This window comes from Channa argus, chromosome 13, assembly GCF_033026475.1.
Source record: "Channa argus isolate prfri chromosome 13, Channa argus male v1.0, whole genome shotgun sequence".
In the NCBI taxonomy this organism is placed as follows: domain Eukaryota; kingdom Metazoa; phylum Chordata; class Actinopteri; order Anabantiformes; family Channidae; genus Channa; species Channa argus.
The window spans coordinates 2,112,310-2,127,161 of NC_090209.1; the positions used below are offsets into that span (position 1 = coordinate 2,112,310).

Below are 14,852 nucleotides of genomic sequence, written 5' to 3' on the forward strand. Positions count from 1 at the left end.
AGTTTTTCTGTCTTCATTTGCCCCCGTCCCAATTTTTGATGCGGGGCATCAAATGACCATCTCAAAAAACAAAATAAATTGTATTTTCAACCTTTTTAAAATTTGTCTTTGTACTATTCACAAGGTTTACAATTATTTGCAATGTTTCAAGGGTTAAAATTTAAAAACAACCATTCATTCCATCTATTTAACAGGAAATTCATCTTGGCAGGTGTCCCTACTTTAGATCTGCTGATTTGTCCCACTTACATCGAGTTAAGCTGGCTAATTACAGGTCAAACTGCATGTACGCACACAAGAATGGTATGTATGTATGTTTTGTATACAGTATGTTTGTGAGTGTACTGTGTTTACTGCGAGTAAACAAAATATTCAAACTACTCTTGGTGTCTGTGTCATCAGAAAAGCAGTGATCATCTAAAGAAAATACAGATAGAAAATACATTTTCTTTTTAAATAGAAGTGGTGGCTGCTGAAAGCCTTAGGTCATGCATCCTGTCATGAGTGAGGCCTCCAGACAGGATGGTGTAAAATTCCCATGATTGTAAGTCACGTGGGGCTGTAAAATATTTACTTTTATTTTCGTTTTCTTCTGGTCTCTTTCTTTTTGTCACCAAGAACCAGTTCCTTTTTTCTCTTGGACACTCAATACAAAGTTCCTTGGACCCCAGTACTTAGTAGTATGACAAGAGAAGCTGTTGCACAACAAACCTGTCAATATAGTTAAGGCACAAATTCATCCAGGGACCCTGTTTTACCCAGGGGTTGAAATGGAATGATATCAGTTGCGGTGTCAGTGCAATTATAAAACTGCATTATGCTGCAATTTAAGTTTTTGTTTAGGAAGTGAAGCATGTGTGACATGACTTTACGGTGCAACAGTGGCATGTTTTCATTCCTAATGAACCACATCACTGTGCTTTAGAATAGGGTGGAGATTCCTAGTATAGCAAGTTACATGTTTGTGTTGACATAATGTGAACATTTAAACTGATGCAAGATCACACAAGGTCTCACACAGTTTCAAAAGGTTTGGGTGTACACTGACACTCTGGTTTTTGAGAGTTGTTACAGAATGATTGTGGCAGCAGTACATATACTTGGGCTGGCCACCCAAGTATATTGTCATTGTGTCTGGAGTAGGGAAGCAATATATTCAGTTGACCAATCAGCAGCCAGGAAAAAAGCATGAATTAGCTCTCGGGGGCCAAAACAGCCAATTACTTCTCCTCATTGTTAATCATCTTGAACTACTTTTACTTCAACTTTACCATCTTCCGATTGTGGTGCAGGATGGTAGGACAGTTTCAAGATTGGTAGAGCGGTTGTCTACCAATCTCGTAGTTGTTGATTCAATCCCCAGCTCCTCCAGTCACATGTCGAAGTGTCATTGAGCAAGACACTGAACCCCAACTTAGTTGCTCCCGGTGATTGTGACTGTGAAGGTGAATAAGAAGCAGTGTAAAGCACTTTGAGTGCCAATAGGTAGAAAAGTGCTATATAATTGCAAACCATTACTTTATTTTTGTTGTTTCAGTTTGTAATTAAATTGTTCAAACTTAACTCTTTTACAGAAGCCTTTCTCCTTATTGCGATATAGTTATCACGAGTATAAACTTAACAAAGCTGTAAAAGACATTTAATAAATAGATATGTTTCCACGCTGATGTGTAAAATTCCCAACAACCTCGAAAGGAAATGGTATTTACTGATTAATTTTACATCTTAGAATAAAACATAAATATCTCTTAATTTTGTGTTAACTACAGACCTTGTTTTAATCATTGAAGGAAAAACCCATAGACCTTTGGACAAGAGAACTGAAAGTGCTTCAATGCAGATTTTCTATGCTTAAATCTGTGTCATAAACGTTACAGGGCAGACTGAGCAGCATTTAACTCACAGCAACACCTGTAAAACTCATTTATCATATTAAGTGCATTTGTTATTGTTTTTTTTAATCCCTAATCACATTGTTGTACGTAGTCATTGTAAATTAATATGACATTGTTCACAGAATCATATATAAATGCATATATAGTTATATTTCTATTATTTTTTCTGACCAAATCTTTTCAGCAGTTTTTTGTTGTTTAAGCTCAACATTATTGCAGACAATAATAGATCAGCTGAAATTATGAGTAGCTTTATAGCTACAATGTTTTGATTGAAAAACTTTATTTACTTGATTTATCAAATCTTCATAGGGTTTTTGTTTATAAATTGTGTTCACTGATCAGCGCATACACTTTTAGCAGTTTTAATATCTTAGTCCTCTGGACCTAAACATTATTTTGTAACTGAGAAATTTGTTACATTACTTTTATGTTTTATGTCTGTTTAATGTTAAAAATAAGAACAATTAATTACAAATATTAAACTCTTTTGATACATGTCCTAACTAACAGTAAATCTGACTAAGAGATGACTCACTTTTTACATCCATTATCTGTAACTGCTGATCTTGTTTAGGGTAGTGGGGAGGCTGGAGCCTATCTCAGCTGTCACAGGGCAAGTGGCGGGGTACACCCTGGACATTAAGCCAGTCTATCTCAATGCCAACATAGAGAGACATACTGTACACAGACAGACAACCATTCACACCTGCAGGCAATTTAGAGTCACCAGTTAACATGCATGTCTTTGGACTGGAGGAGGAAACCAGAGTACCTGGATGAAACCCACACAAGCACAGAAAAAACATTCAAACTCCACACAGAAATGCTAAAGTCAGCAAGGGTGCAAACCCACAACCTTCTAGCTGTGAGGCATCAGTGCTAACCAGTCCGAAGTGGGGATTAATGTTTTAATAAACAAGTAATCTGGGATTTCTTGACAGGTGTCTGTCAATTTTATTTCTGTATCAAACAGCAAAAATGTGGCCATATGTCCTGTGGGACTTCCTTACTGGGCATTGCACTTTCAGCGATGTGACTTTTACACTTTCACACATTGCAATGAATGATGCTGGAATAATATACAGTATTTTGCAGCCCTACTGGCAGTGTACAACTTAAGCTAGCCTCGTCACTCACTACTCATCTAATTCCACCACCACTTATTTATTTATTTACTGTTATCATTCTACATTTACCGCACTACACTGTTTACCTGCTGTTTTTTGCACATTCCAATGCAATTGCACTGTTTACATGCTGGACATTTAAAATTTTTATGCACTGTACTGTTTACATGCTGCTCTTTTTACACCCTTAGCACACTTGACTGTACTGTACTGTACTGTAAAATAGTATACAGTAGGTTTACTGGTCGGCACTGTCTTGGGTTTTGTGTCCTGTCCTGTGTTACTTGTGTTGTCTGTCCACACTGTCTGTCTGTACTTTTTTTGGCTGCACTGTTTGCACTTGGTTGCACTCGATGCACTTTACTATAGCTTGTGTTGTCTGTAGCACCTTGGTTGTTGGAGGAACATTATCTTGTTTCTACTGTGTACTGTGTACCACTGTGTATAGTAGAAATGACAATAAAAGCCACTTGACTTGACTTGAAATCAGTCCCCTCTGATCTGCTCTGTCCAGCTCCTCCTCTGTATGCACTGAAACAGCTTTACTTTGCATTACTTACTCTCTGCCAGGCTCTGTAACTTTAATGTTTACATAGTCTACATTTCTCAAAGGCAAAGTCAAAGGCAATTTGACTTGAGATGCGTTTCTCATTATCTTTATAAATAAAGTTGGCTTGGCTTGGCTTATAATGTTGCCTAAAGGAGACATATATAAAGTAAAAAGTATCGGTCCTAACACAGAGCCTTGTGGAACTCCATAGCTAATCTTTGTGTGCATGGAGGATTCATCAGTAATATGAACAAATTGAAGTCTATCAGATAGATTTAAACCAACCTAGTGCAGTTCCTTTAATCCCAATTTCATGTTCCAGTCTCTGTAATAAAATGTTGTGATCAATGGTATCGAATGCAGCACTAAGATCTAACAGAACAAGTATAGAGACGAGCCCATTATCTGATGCCATGAGAAGATCGTTGGTGACTTTCACCAGTGCTGTTTCTGTACTATGATGAACTCTAAATCCTGACTGAAAGTCTTCATACAAATTATTCCTGTACAGGTGATCACATAATTGTTTTGCAGCTACTTTTTCAATGATTTTAGAAATAAATGGGATATTAGTTATTGGTCTGTAATTGGCTAAATCACCTGGGTCAAGACAGGGTTTTTTAAGTAGTGGTTTAATTACAGCTACCTTTTAGGCCTGTGGTACATAGCCTGTTTCTAAATATAGATTGATGATATCTAATACAAATGTATCTATTAAGGGTAAAGCTTCCTTTAGCAGTTTAGTTGGAATAGGGTCTAGCAGACAGGTTGTTGGTTTAGATGAGGTAATAATTGAAGTTAGCTCAGCGAGATCTATGGGTAAAAAGCAGTCTAAGAGGAATTGGGGCCTTATCGATGATTCTAGCACTGCTGTACTTGAAGATCTATCAGTAATATTTGGGGGGAGGATCTGGTGAATTCTTTCTCTAATAGCTATAATTTTATTCATAAAGAAGGTCATGAAGTCATTGCTGCTCAGAGTTAAGGGAAAACTAGGCTCAACAGAACAGCACTGTAGCCAGACAATGCTGAACCGAAACCGGGGGTCGTTCTTGTTTTCCTCTATTAATGGTGAATAATAAGTTGTCCTGGCATCACAGAGAGCTTTTTTGTAAATTTTTAAACTCTTTCCAGGCTAAATGAGAGTCTTCTAAATTTCTTGACTGCCACTTCATTTTTAACTTTAGTGTTGCCTGTTTTAAAATTGGTCTAGGCTTTATTGGTAAGCTTGAGTGGAAGATTGCTACTCCTCCTCCACCTCGGCCTGTTCTTCTAGGAACATGATAATTAATATGACTTGGGGGGGTGGACTCATTTAAACTGACATATTCTTCCTGCTCCAACCCAGTTTCAGTGAGTCAAAATAAATCGAATTGATGATCGCTTATTAAGTTATTTACTAACAAAGATTTAGAAGAGAGGGATCTGATATTTAATAGTTTTTGGGGTTTTGTTCTGTAAGAGGAGTAGTCTTAACGTTTATTAGGTTATTAGGTCATGATTAACTCCTCTTATTGTCTTTATTGGTTTATGTAATTTAGTTGGTCGGGGAACAGACACAGTAGGTATGTGGGAGTTGTGGGAGGTGACAGTTGTAAGGACACTGCAGAGAGGCATGTAGGACTGGGTCTCTGCATCTTAGGCTCAACTCTGGATTGTCATACTTTTGGTTGTCTAATAAAACCAGCCATATTTATTGATAATAAAGCTGCACCATCTAAAGTAGGATGGATACCATCCCTCCTAATCAGCCTAGGTTTTCCCAAAAAATGTTTCCAATTATCTATGTAGCCCAAAATGTTCAGAATTTTCTTCTTGTCTCTTGAATCTTGATTGCTAGCTCCAAGCTGCAATCCCACTGATCTCTTTTGATGCAGACTGTTTTTTCTTCTATGAATGTAACCATGAATGAATACTCCAATCCTTCAGAGCTACTATCCTGCCCTGGGCTGCATGCATGTTTGTGACAGCTGTGTTTACTGTGTCTTTTGCATTGCGGTTACGTGTGTGCGTGCGTGCGTGTGTCCTTGAAAACACTTGTTAACACCATGTAATGCAGCTGATTAAACTTCACTGCTAACCTCTTAAAGAATAGAGTATGTTAGTTTGTAAAATATGTCATGAAATGCAGTAATTAAGTTATTAATGGTTTACAGTCTAGCTAAACATTGGGGGGGGGGGCAGGGTGGAAGGAGGAAAGAGGTAATAAAGATTAAAAAACAAAGCTGAGAGATGGAAAAGGTTAATTAAGGATGGACACAAATATTGCAAGTAGAAAGAATGGAGAAAAAGCTGGTAAGAGTGAGGAAAGAGGGGAAGGGGAATGCTGTTACATGAAAGAAGTGATGACAAAAGTGCAGAAACCAAGTGTAAGCTGCATAAAGCCACTTCAGCTAGTTTGCCACAAGCCCTATGTACCTCTGCTTTACACATTTTCAGGATAAAATGAGCCTTTGGCTGCGTGCCATAGAAGGTAGAAGAAATGCATCCCAAAGATACTGTTTACTGGCAAGTGGATCTTTCTTGATGTTTCACCTCTAATCCAAAAGCTTTCTCTTCTGAACAACCCGTACAGGGAGACAGGCATAGATTGGTCCTCCCACAAAACACAGAAAGACAAAGAATTTGTATAAACTCTGGGATTGTTAGGTCGATTAAACTTTATGGTCATCTGTGCATTGTTATTCCATCCTGCTTTCATGTGCCGTTGGAGTCACATGCATAAGGGACTATTTACATGCATTAAAGTGTGAAAGACTCCTCAGGAGTGATGAAAGATCTGCTTTGTAAGTGTTTGATAAGTGGTGGCATTGACTACCTCCTCTGTTAAGACAGTGTGTCAAGCCTCTTTCAGAAACGCACTAGAATCCCACAATTCTCAGGGCTTTATTGTGGGTGACTGTGGCACAGGAAGGTCAATCTCACAGTTGTTGGTTCAATCCCCACCTCCTCCAGTCCCCCAGCTTCATAGCAGTTCCCCCATCGGTGTGTGTGTGATTGTGAGTGTGAATGGGTGATTAAGAAGCAGTGTAAAGCGCTATATAAGTGCAGACCATTACATTTATCCAGATGTATGTGTATGTGAAAATAAAAAGTTGAATGAGATGCTCCAGAGATTATGCAGATTTTATTCTACGAGTTCCCTAGTAATTCTGTGTGTAGACTTAATGTGGAGTGCACTGCGCTGTCCCTGATCGAATGGGCGTGTTGATGACATTTCTATCAGTCTACTTTAAATATGAACTCTTTGTTCGGAGTTCATATTTAAAGAGGCTTCTGTCAGACTCAAACTTCCTACATGACTGAGAATCTTTATAGAGGAAATACACAGTCTGAATGAACTGTACCAGAATGTGGCCTGTGATTCTCTTTGATGACCAACTGCTAAAGACTGTGTTTAGAGAGCTGTGTCATGTTTTGTATTGCAGGCAGATGTTCATTACACTGAAAGCAGGGCACAGCTAGAGGCGTGTATATTTGTACTGTGCACAGCTTAGACATGAAAGACTGTCTTTGGTTAAATATAACAGCCTGAGTAACATCAATATGTTGGTGTTATAGGTCTTCAGATGATAATAAAGAAAGAAGTTCTTGCAGCCCAGAGGTTCTGCACCATTAAGGTGTCATAATGCTGTGACAAGCAAGTACATGAATTAGGTAAATGTGTGCAGGTATCAGCCAAGCGATGTGGAGTTTTAGCAGTATACTATCCTCCCTGCATTCTTTACTTTCAGTTAGCCCTTAGCACAATGCAGGAACTGTGTGTGTTTACATGTGTGCAGGCAGCAGGTGCTGGCTTATATAGTCAATTTTTATAATATTTATTAATGTCTTGTGTCTTCTCCACTGGGCAACATGAGGGAAACCATTTAGATTAGAATTTAGTCATGATTTTAAAATGCAGCTGTTTGGTTGTATCAGCAGTTGGTAAAAATATCAGTTTAGTATATAGAGAGTTTGAACCTTTAGGTATGTCAAAGGGAATTCCACCCCAGAATATTTAATACTGTACTATTGTAGGCTGTTTATTTCCTGGTGTCATTTTGCAGTTTCTTTAGAGTTTTATCTTTCTTCCTGTTCATAATAAGCCACTCAGGAAGTCAAAAGCTGTGCAGTGATGACAAACGTAAACTACAGAGAATGGGAAATCGCTTGACTCAATTTAGTACTCTTGCAATTACAGTTGAAGTTTAATAACAGTAAGAAGCTTGGCATGTTCCCAGCACTACATCCTCTCATCTGGAGCTCTATGTACATTGACCCCAACAGGAAGTGTGCAGGACTTGCCATGGCTCACACAATCTGCTGCAAGTTAGAAAGGCAAGCAAAGGAAAGTTGCACAATATCTGTATGTTGCCACTGCATTGTATTGACACATTTTTTTTATACTTGCTTCTTCATTATTGCTATTTTGTTATGTAACTCTGCGATATCACAGGTGCATCTTAAAAAAAAAAAAGAATACTGTTTTACTATTTTAGTAACATGTAAATTGAAATATGTCCAGATTGTGGCTCACATCTCATTAAAATAAAAATATTAGAATATTTGATTTAAAGTGTTACTAAAATACCATTCTTCAAAGCCGATTCAAAAATATGGAGCTTCACAAGGAGCGTATCAGGAAATCTGCATATACATGCAGCAGTAGCAGAGTAATCTGATTTCTCCTCCACCCGAAACTAACTTATGTATTTTGGAAGCTTGGCCCAAAGATTTTAACTATAGTGACAAAAAACACTGCTTTTTCTTTGTTTTGTTTTTGATTATGTTGCTCATCCTTGGACCCCTTATTGGTTCAGTCAAGTCAGGTAGTAGGTTTATCTGTATTTTGACTGGTTAAACTGAGTAGTTTTAAATCAATGTGTTGTCAGGCATGTTGTTCTCAGTAGGGTTACTGTGGAAATGACTCCCATCTGTTGCCATGAGAGCTTTAAAGAGACTAATGGCTGACACACAAATGAGGACTATTTTTGCCATAATTATATTGAGCCAAGTGGTACACATTTATCATTGTGTCTTTTTATACTCTTGTATAAAAAGTTTTATAGTCTAATCTTTTTCTTACATCTTGCTAAATGATTTTGCTTTATACGTTTTAGATAACTAAATATAGTCTGTTAAAGTTGGCAATGCAACCGCAAGGGGGCACAAGCCAGTGTCTTCTTGTGCCAGTCCCAAGTCTGGATAAATGCAGAGGGTTGTGGCAGGAAGGGCATCCGACGTAAAACACATGCCAAATCAAACATGCGAATCGTGACAAAGACTTCCATACCGGATCGGTCGGGGCCCGGGTTAACAACGACCGCCACCGGTGCTGTTGACCTACAGGGTACCGGTGGAAATTGGACTACTGTTGGTCGAAGACGAAGAAGAAGAGGAGGAAGGTGTGTTCGTAGGCAGAGAGAGAAGAGGAAAGCTAAGAATGTAGGGCTGACAGTAGGGACTTTGAATGTTGGTACTATGACAGGGAAGGCTAGGGAGTTGATCGACATGATGCAGAGAAGGAAGGTGGACATACTGTGTGTCCAGGAGACCAGGTGGAAAGGCAGCAAGGCTAGAAGCTTAGGAGCAGGGTTTAAGTTGTTTTACCATGGGTCAGATAGGAAGAGAAATGGAGTAGGAGTTATACTGAAAGAGGATTTTGTGAGGAATGTTCTAGAGGTGAAAAGAGTATCAGACAGGTTGATGAGTCTGAAGCTGGAAGTTGAAGGGGTGATGTTCAATGTTGTGAGTGGTTATGCCCCACAGGTAGGATGTGAGTTAGAAGAGAAGGAGAAATTCTGGAGTGAGTTAGATGAAGTGATGCAGAGCATCCCCAGAGGTGAGAGAGTTGTCATTGGTGCAGATTTCAATGGGCATGTAGGTGAAGGGAACAGAGGTGATGAGACTGTTATGGGCAGGTTTGGTGTTCAGGACAGGAACGCAGAAGGTCAGATGGTGGTTGACTTTGCAAAGAGGATGGAAATGGCTGTAGTAAACACTTTCTTTCAGAAGAGGCAGGAACATAGGGTGACGTACAAGAGCGGAGGGAGAAGCACTCAGGTAGACTACATCTTGTGTAGACGTTGTAATCTGAAAGAGATCAGTGACTGTAAAGCATTGGTAGGGGAGAGTGTAGCCAGACAACACAGGATGGTGGTGTGTAAAATGATGCTGGTGGTGAGGAAGATAAGGAGGACTAAGGCAGAGCAGAGGACGAAGTGGTGGAAGTTGAAAAAGGAAGAATGTCGTTTAGTTTTCAGGGATTTGCTGAGACAGACTCTGGGTGGTTTGGAGGTGCTTCCAGATGACTGGACTACTACAGCTAATTTGATCAGGGAGACAGGTAGGAGGGTACTCGGTGTGTCATCTGGAAAGAGGAAAGCGGACAAGGAGACTTGGTGGTGGAACGAGGCAGTTCAGGAGTGTATACAGAGAAAGAGGTTAGCTAAGAAGAAGTGGGACACTGAGAGGACTGAAGAGAGTAGACAGGAGTACAGGGAGATACAGCGTAAGGTGAAGATAGAGGTGGCAAAGGCCAAACAAAGAGCATATGAGGACTTGTATGCTAGGTTGGACACTAAAGAGGGAGAGGTGGATTTGTACAGGTTGGCCAGACAAAGAGATAGAGATAGAAAGGATGTGCAGCAGGTTAGGGTGATTAAAGATAAGGATGGAAATGTATTGACAGGTGCCAGGAGTGTGATGGGAAGATGGAAGGAGTACTTTGAAGAGTTGATGAACGAGGAAAATGAAAGGGAACGAAGAGTAGAAGAGGTGACTGGTGTGGAGCAGGAAGTAGCAAAGATTAGTAAGAGTGAAGTGAGGAGGACATTGAAGAGGATGAAGAGCGGAAAAGCAGTTGGTCCTGATGACATACCTGTGGAGGTATGGAAGTGTCTAGGAGAGGTGGCAGTAGAGTTTTTGACTAGTTTGTTTAACAAGATCTTGGAGAGTGAGAGGATGCCAGAGGACTGGAGGAAAAGTGTACTGGTACCAATTTTTAAGAACAAGGGAGATGTGCAGAGCTGTGGCAACTACAGAGAAATAAAGCTGATGAGTCACACAATGAAGTTGTGGGAAAGAGTAGTGGAAGCTCTGCTAAGGGCAGAGGTGAACATTTGTGAGCAGCAATATGGTTTCATGCCTAGAAAGAGTACAACAGATGCAGTATTTGCTTTGAGGACGCTGATGGAGAAGTACAGAGAGGGTCATAGGGAGTTGCATTGTGTCTTCGTAGATTTAGAAAAAGCGTATGACAGGGTGCCGAGAAAGGAGCTGTGGTATTGTATGAGGACGTCTGGAGTGGCAGAGAAGTATGTTAGAGTGGTGCAGGACATGTATGAGAGCTGTAAGACAGTGGTGAGGTGTGCTGTAGGTGTGACAGAGGAGTTTAAGATGGAGGTGGGTCTGCATCAAGGATCGGCTTTGAGCCCCTTCTTGTTTGCTCTGGTGATGGACAGACTGACAGATGAGGTTAGACAAGAATCTCCCTGGACTATGATGTTTGCAGATGACATTGTTATTTGTAGTGAGAGCAGGGAGCAGGTGGAGGAAAATCTAGAGAGGTGGAGGTCTGCTCTGGAAAACAGAGGAATGAAGCTTAGCCGCAGCAAGACAGAATACATGTGTGTCAATGAGAGGGACCCAGGTGGAACGGTGAGGTTACAGGGAGCAGAGGTGAAGAAGGTGCAGGACTTTAAGTATTTAGGGTCAACGGTTCAGAGCAACGGTGAGTGTGGAAAAGAGGTGAAGAGGCGAGTGCAGGCAGGTTGGAACGGGTGGAGAAAAGTGTCAGGTGTGTTGTGTGATAAAAGAGTATCAGCAAGAATGAAAGGAAAGGTGTTCAAGACGGTGGTGAGACCAGCAATGTTGTTCGGCTTAGAGACAGTGGCACTGAAGAAAAGACAGGAGGCAGAGCTGGAGGTAGCAGAGCTTAAGATGTTGAGGTTCTCTTTGGGAGTGACGAGGATGGACAGGATCAGGAATGAGGACATCAGAGGGACAGCTCATGTTAGATGTTTTGGAGATAAAGTCAGAGAGGCCAGATTGAGGTGGTTTGGACATGTTCAGAGGAGAAACTGTGAATATATCGGTAGAAGGTGCTGAGGTTGGAGCTGCCAGGCAGGAGGTCTAGAGGAAGACCAAAGAGGAGATTTATGGATGTAGTGAGGGAGGACATGAAGTTAGTTGGTGTGAGTGAAGAGGATGCAGAGGATAGAGTTAGATGGAGGCACATGATTCGCTGTGGCGACCCCTGAAAGGGAGCAGCCGAAAGGAAAAGAAGAAGAAGAAGAAGTCTGTTAAAGTTGGCCTCCTCTTGCTCACTGCTTCCATAAAACCACACTCTTTACAGCATTGTTGTAGTTTGAGTAATGAAGCCTGAGTCATGCACCTGTGTAGCAGATTTTATTGGCGGATTTTACTTTAATATGAAATGCTTTACTGACAACAATTCAGTCAGTCAATATAACCCAAACTGTGTTTTTAGTTTAAAGTTGACTTATTTGTTCACTGTGAAATATACCATGATTTAATGGTGAGTTATTGGACAACTTTAATTGCCCATCAGTAAAATGCTGGTGTAGTTTAAAGTAGACATCCAGCTAATTTTTCTATTGTTAGTTTGACAGCCTCGTGCAATGTCTGTATAGCTGCATTGGCTTAATGTGGTCTCTAAGTCTACTAACTCCCATACACCTGCTGTCTCCCAGGGTTCCACTGTATCAACCAGGGTTAGGGCTTAGTTACAGTTCAAAGGTCAAGAAGTGGATTTTCTACTGAACTTAAACTAGTAATCTATTGCCTTGCAACACATGCATAAAATTGACCCATTCAGCAAATGTTCACACAACTTATAAAGATCTCACTTCCTGTCTAATGTTAATATATTATCCTACTCATGTAACAGTTGTGGATGGTTCTGTATGTAGTATTTGAGTGTAATGCAGTTTGGCTGAGTTAGCTTATCAGCACTTCTTCTGTAAACTAGCCTTGTCAGTCAGAATTACTCACTTGGCATATGAACCAAAACTTTTCTATTCGTTTAGCTATTAAACAAGTTAAAATTGGTCATCATTTTATTTTACACTGTATGTTTTATGGGCAGAAAAAATATTCATACTGCTGTCTGCCACTACACATGCTGTGGAACTTAATACAAATTACATTTTAACTAAAAACAAGTGTTAGAAGTTACTGTGATGTAACACAATGACTTATCATTTGTATGGGGACCGTGACTTCCTTAATTATGGTGCAGATGAAGTAAGAAATTACTGAATTCATTACAAAGTCTATCCAAAACACATTTGGCATAATATACGGGCTGTAAATGATTATAAATTAATATAAACATTGACATTGACATGAAGGCTAAATGAATGTCTTTATTTTTCTCATAAGTCTCATAGGCTACAAAGAAAAGCATCAAATTTTCCACAGGAGTTTGTGGGACTATGGTGGGTAAATCTCAAATCCTCTACAGGGGTCTGAGGGAATGATCCCCATAAAATATAAAGTTAAAGTCATCACTCAGGTAAAGAGCTAAGTTAATAGGCATCGATCTAAGACTAACTGTATGCTCTTGTAAACAAGTTTATGCCCTATTAAGGTAAACAGTATTTATGTTTCCATTTATGCATTGATGTCCATAAACCCAAAGAATCAGGGGCACAGTTATTTATCCAACCTGAATACTGCACTAAATTTGTCTTTTTTATGGTTTGTACCAAAGATTCTCAGTTTAAACAAACGTTTTAACAGGCAGCTGTTTTGAGGTCAAGCACTCTGTTTGTGTTGGAACTAGAGAACTAACAATCCACCCTAAATGTTCAGACTGATGTATTTCACCTCATGAAGAGTCTTTGTTTTACACACATTTTGGGGCATTTTTAACATTTAAAAAAGTCACCTTGGACTCTGGGGAAACCGTAACATTTTAAAGACATTAAATGAATCATCGTCATTATTATTTATTATTTATAACGCAATTGGACAAAACAAATGGGATTTATTGTGACTTTGCACATTTTGTTCTGACATTTTGAGACCAACATTTGAACCTATAGCTCATGAGCTTCTTTTTTGTTTGTCTTGTTTCTACCTGACAGGTGAGAGGCTGAGTGAGTGAGTTGAAAGGAACAAGAGAGAGAGAAAGAGAGGCCATGGATCATCAGAGACAGAGGACTCTCTCCACATCAGGAGAATCACTGTACGCTGTACTGGGAGTTGACAAGAACGCCACCACAGAGGACATTAAGAAGTGTTATAGGTATGTGTACAAAGAATGTATCAAGACTGTACTGTAGGTAAAGACTCCATCTTTATATTGATGCTGTTGTGTTATAACCACTAGAGGGAGTCAGAGGCCTGTGTCTGCTTTCATGATTAGACTCTTTTTTTTCAATGTCATAACCACTGCTCCAACTCTAGGCAAAGCATATACTGTTGCATAAACTTAGGTAGAATTTACAGATTGCACCTGTCACCATGTTTCTTAATGTCATCAAATATTAATAAGTGTATAGTAATAGTTCTGAAATACTTTTGTGGTTTAACACACTACAAACAGACTTACAATCCAAGCATTTATTCCTGCTGTGGTTGTGAAAAAAAAAATATAAAGAGCAGCTAAATAAAAGTGTTCAGTTAAAAGTTGCTTTCTTCTTCTTTACTGCGTGTTTCTTGCAGTATTTTAAAACTATTTATGTATATTATTATGAATATATATTTATATTTGAATGCACTTAAGTACAACAATTAACTTTGAATAACATTACTGAGCTTAACACTGGCCCACTTTCTTGTTACAGGAAACTGGCTTTAAAGTTTCACCCAGACAAGAACCCCGAAAACCCAGAGGCAGCCGAAAAGTTCAAGGAAATCAACAATGCACACTCTATCCTGAGTGACGCCACCAAAAAGAACATCTATGATAAATATGGCTCACTGGGGCTCTACGTCGCAGAACATTTCGGAGAGGAGAACGTCAACACCTACTTCGTTCTGTCCAGCTGGTGGGCAAAGGTACACATAATGCTACACTGTTTCTGTTTATCTCTCTGCCTACCAGTCCATATTCACTGTTTTCCCTTTTTGTCCCAAAGGCCTTGTTTGTCTTCTGCTGCCTGGCCACAGGTTGCTATTTCTGCTGTTGCCTGTGTTGCTGCTGTAACTGTTGCTGTGGTAAATGTAAACCCCGGCCACCAATGGACCAAGATCCTGAGTTCTACGTCTCTCCCGAGGACCTGGAGGCCCAGATGACTGCTGATGAGAGAGGTGAGGGCAGGAAAC

General features: G+C 39.7%; 1 protein-coding gene across 3 annotated transcripts in view; it reads left to right on the plus strand.

Moving 5' to 3' along the window:
• The window catches only part of dnajc5ab (DnaJ (Hsp40) homolog, subfamily C, member 5ab), a 28,642-nt gene that overhangs the window by 8,194 nt on the left and 5,596 nt on the right, over positions 1–14,852 (plus strand). For 2 of the 3 annotated variants that reach the window (XM_067526119.1, XM_067526121.1), the window contains exons 2-4: positions 13,670–13,830; positions 14,372–14,585; positions 14,666–14,837. In XM_067526119.1, the coding sequence (XP_067382220.1) occupies positions 13,724–13,830; positions 14,372–14,585; positions 14,666–14,837 (493 nt within the window). In that variant the 5' untranslated portion in view covers positions 13,670–13,723. Of the gene's footprint in view, positions 1–280; positions 304–13,669; positions 13,831–14,371; positions 14,586–14,665; positions 14,838–14,852 lie in introns of those variants that run through there. The other variant, XM_067526120.1, reaches the window with a different exon arrangement.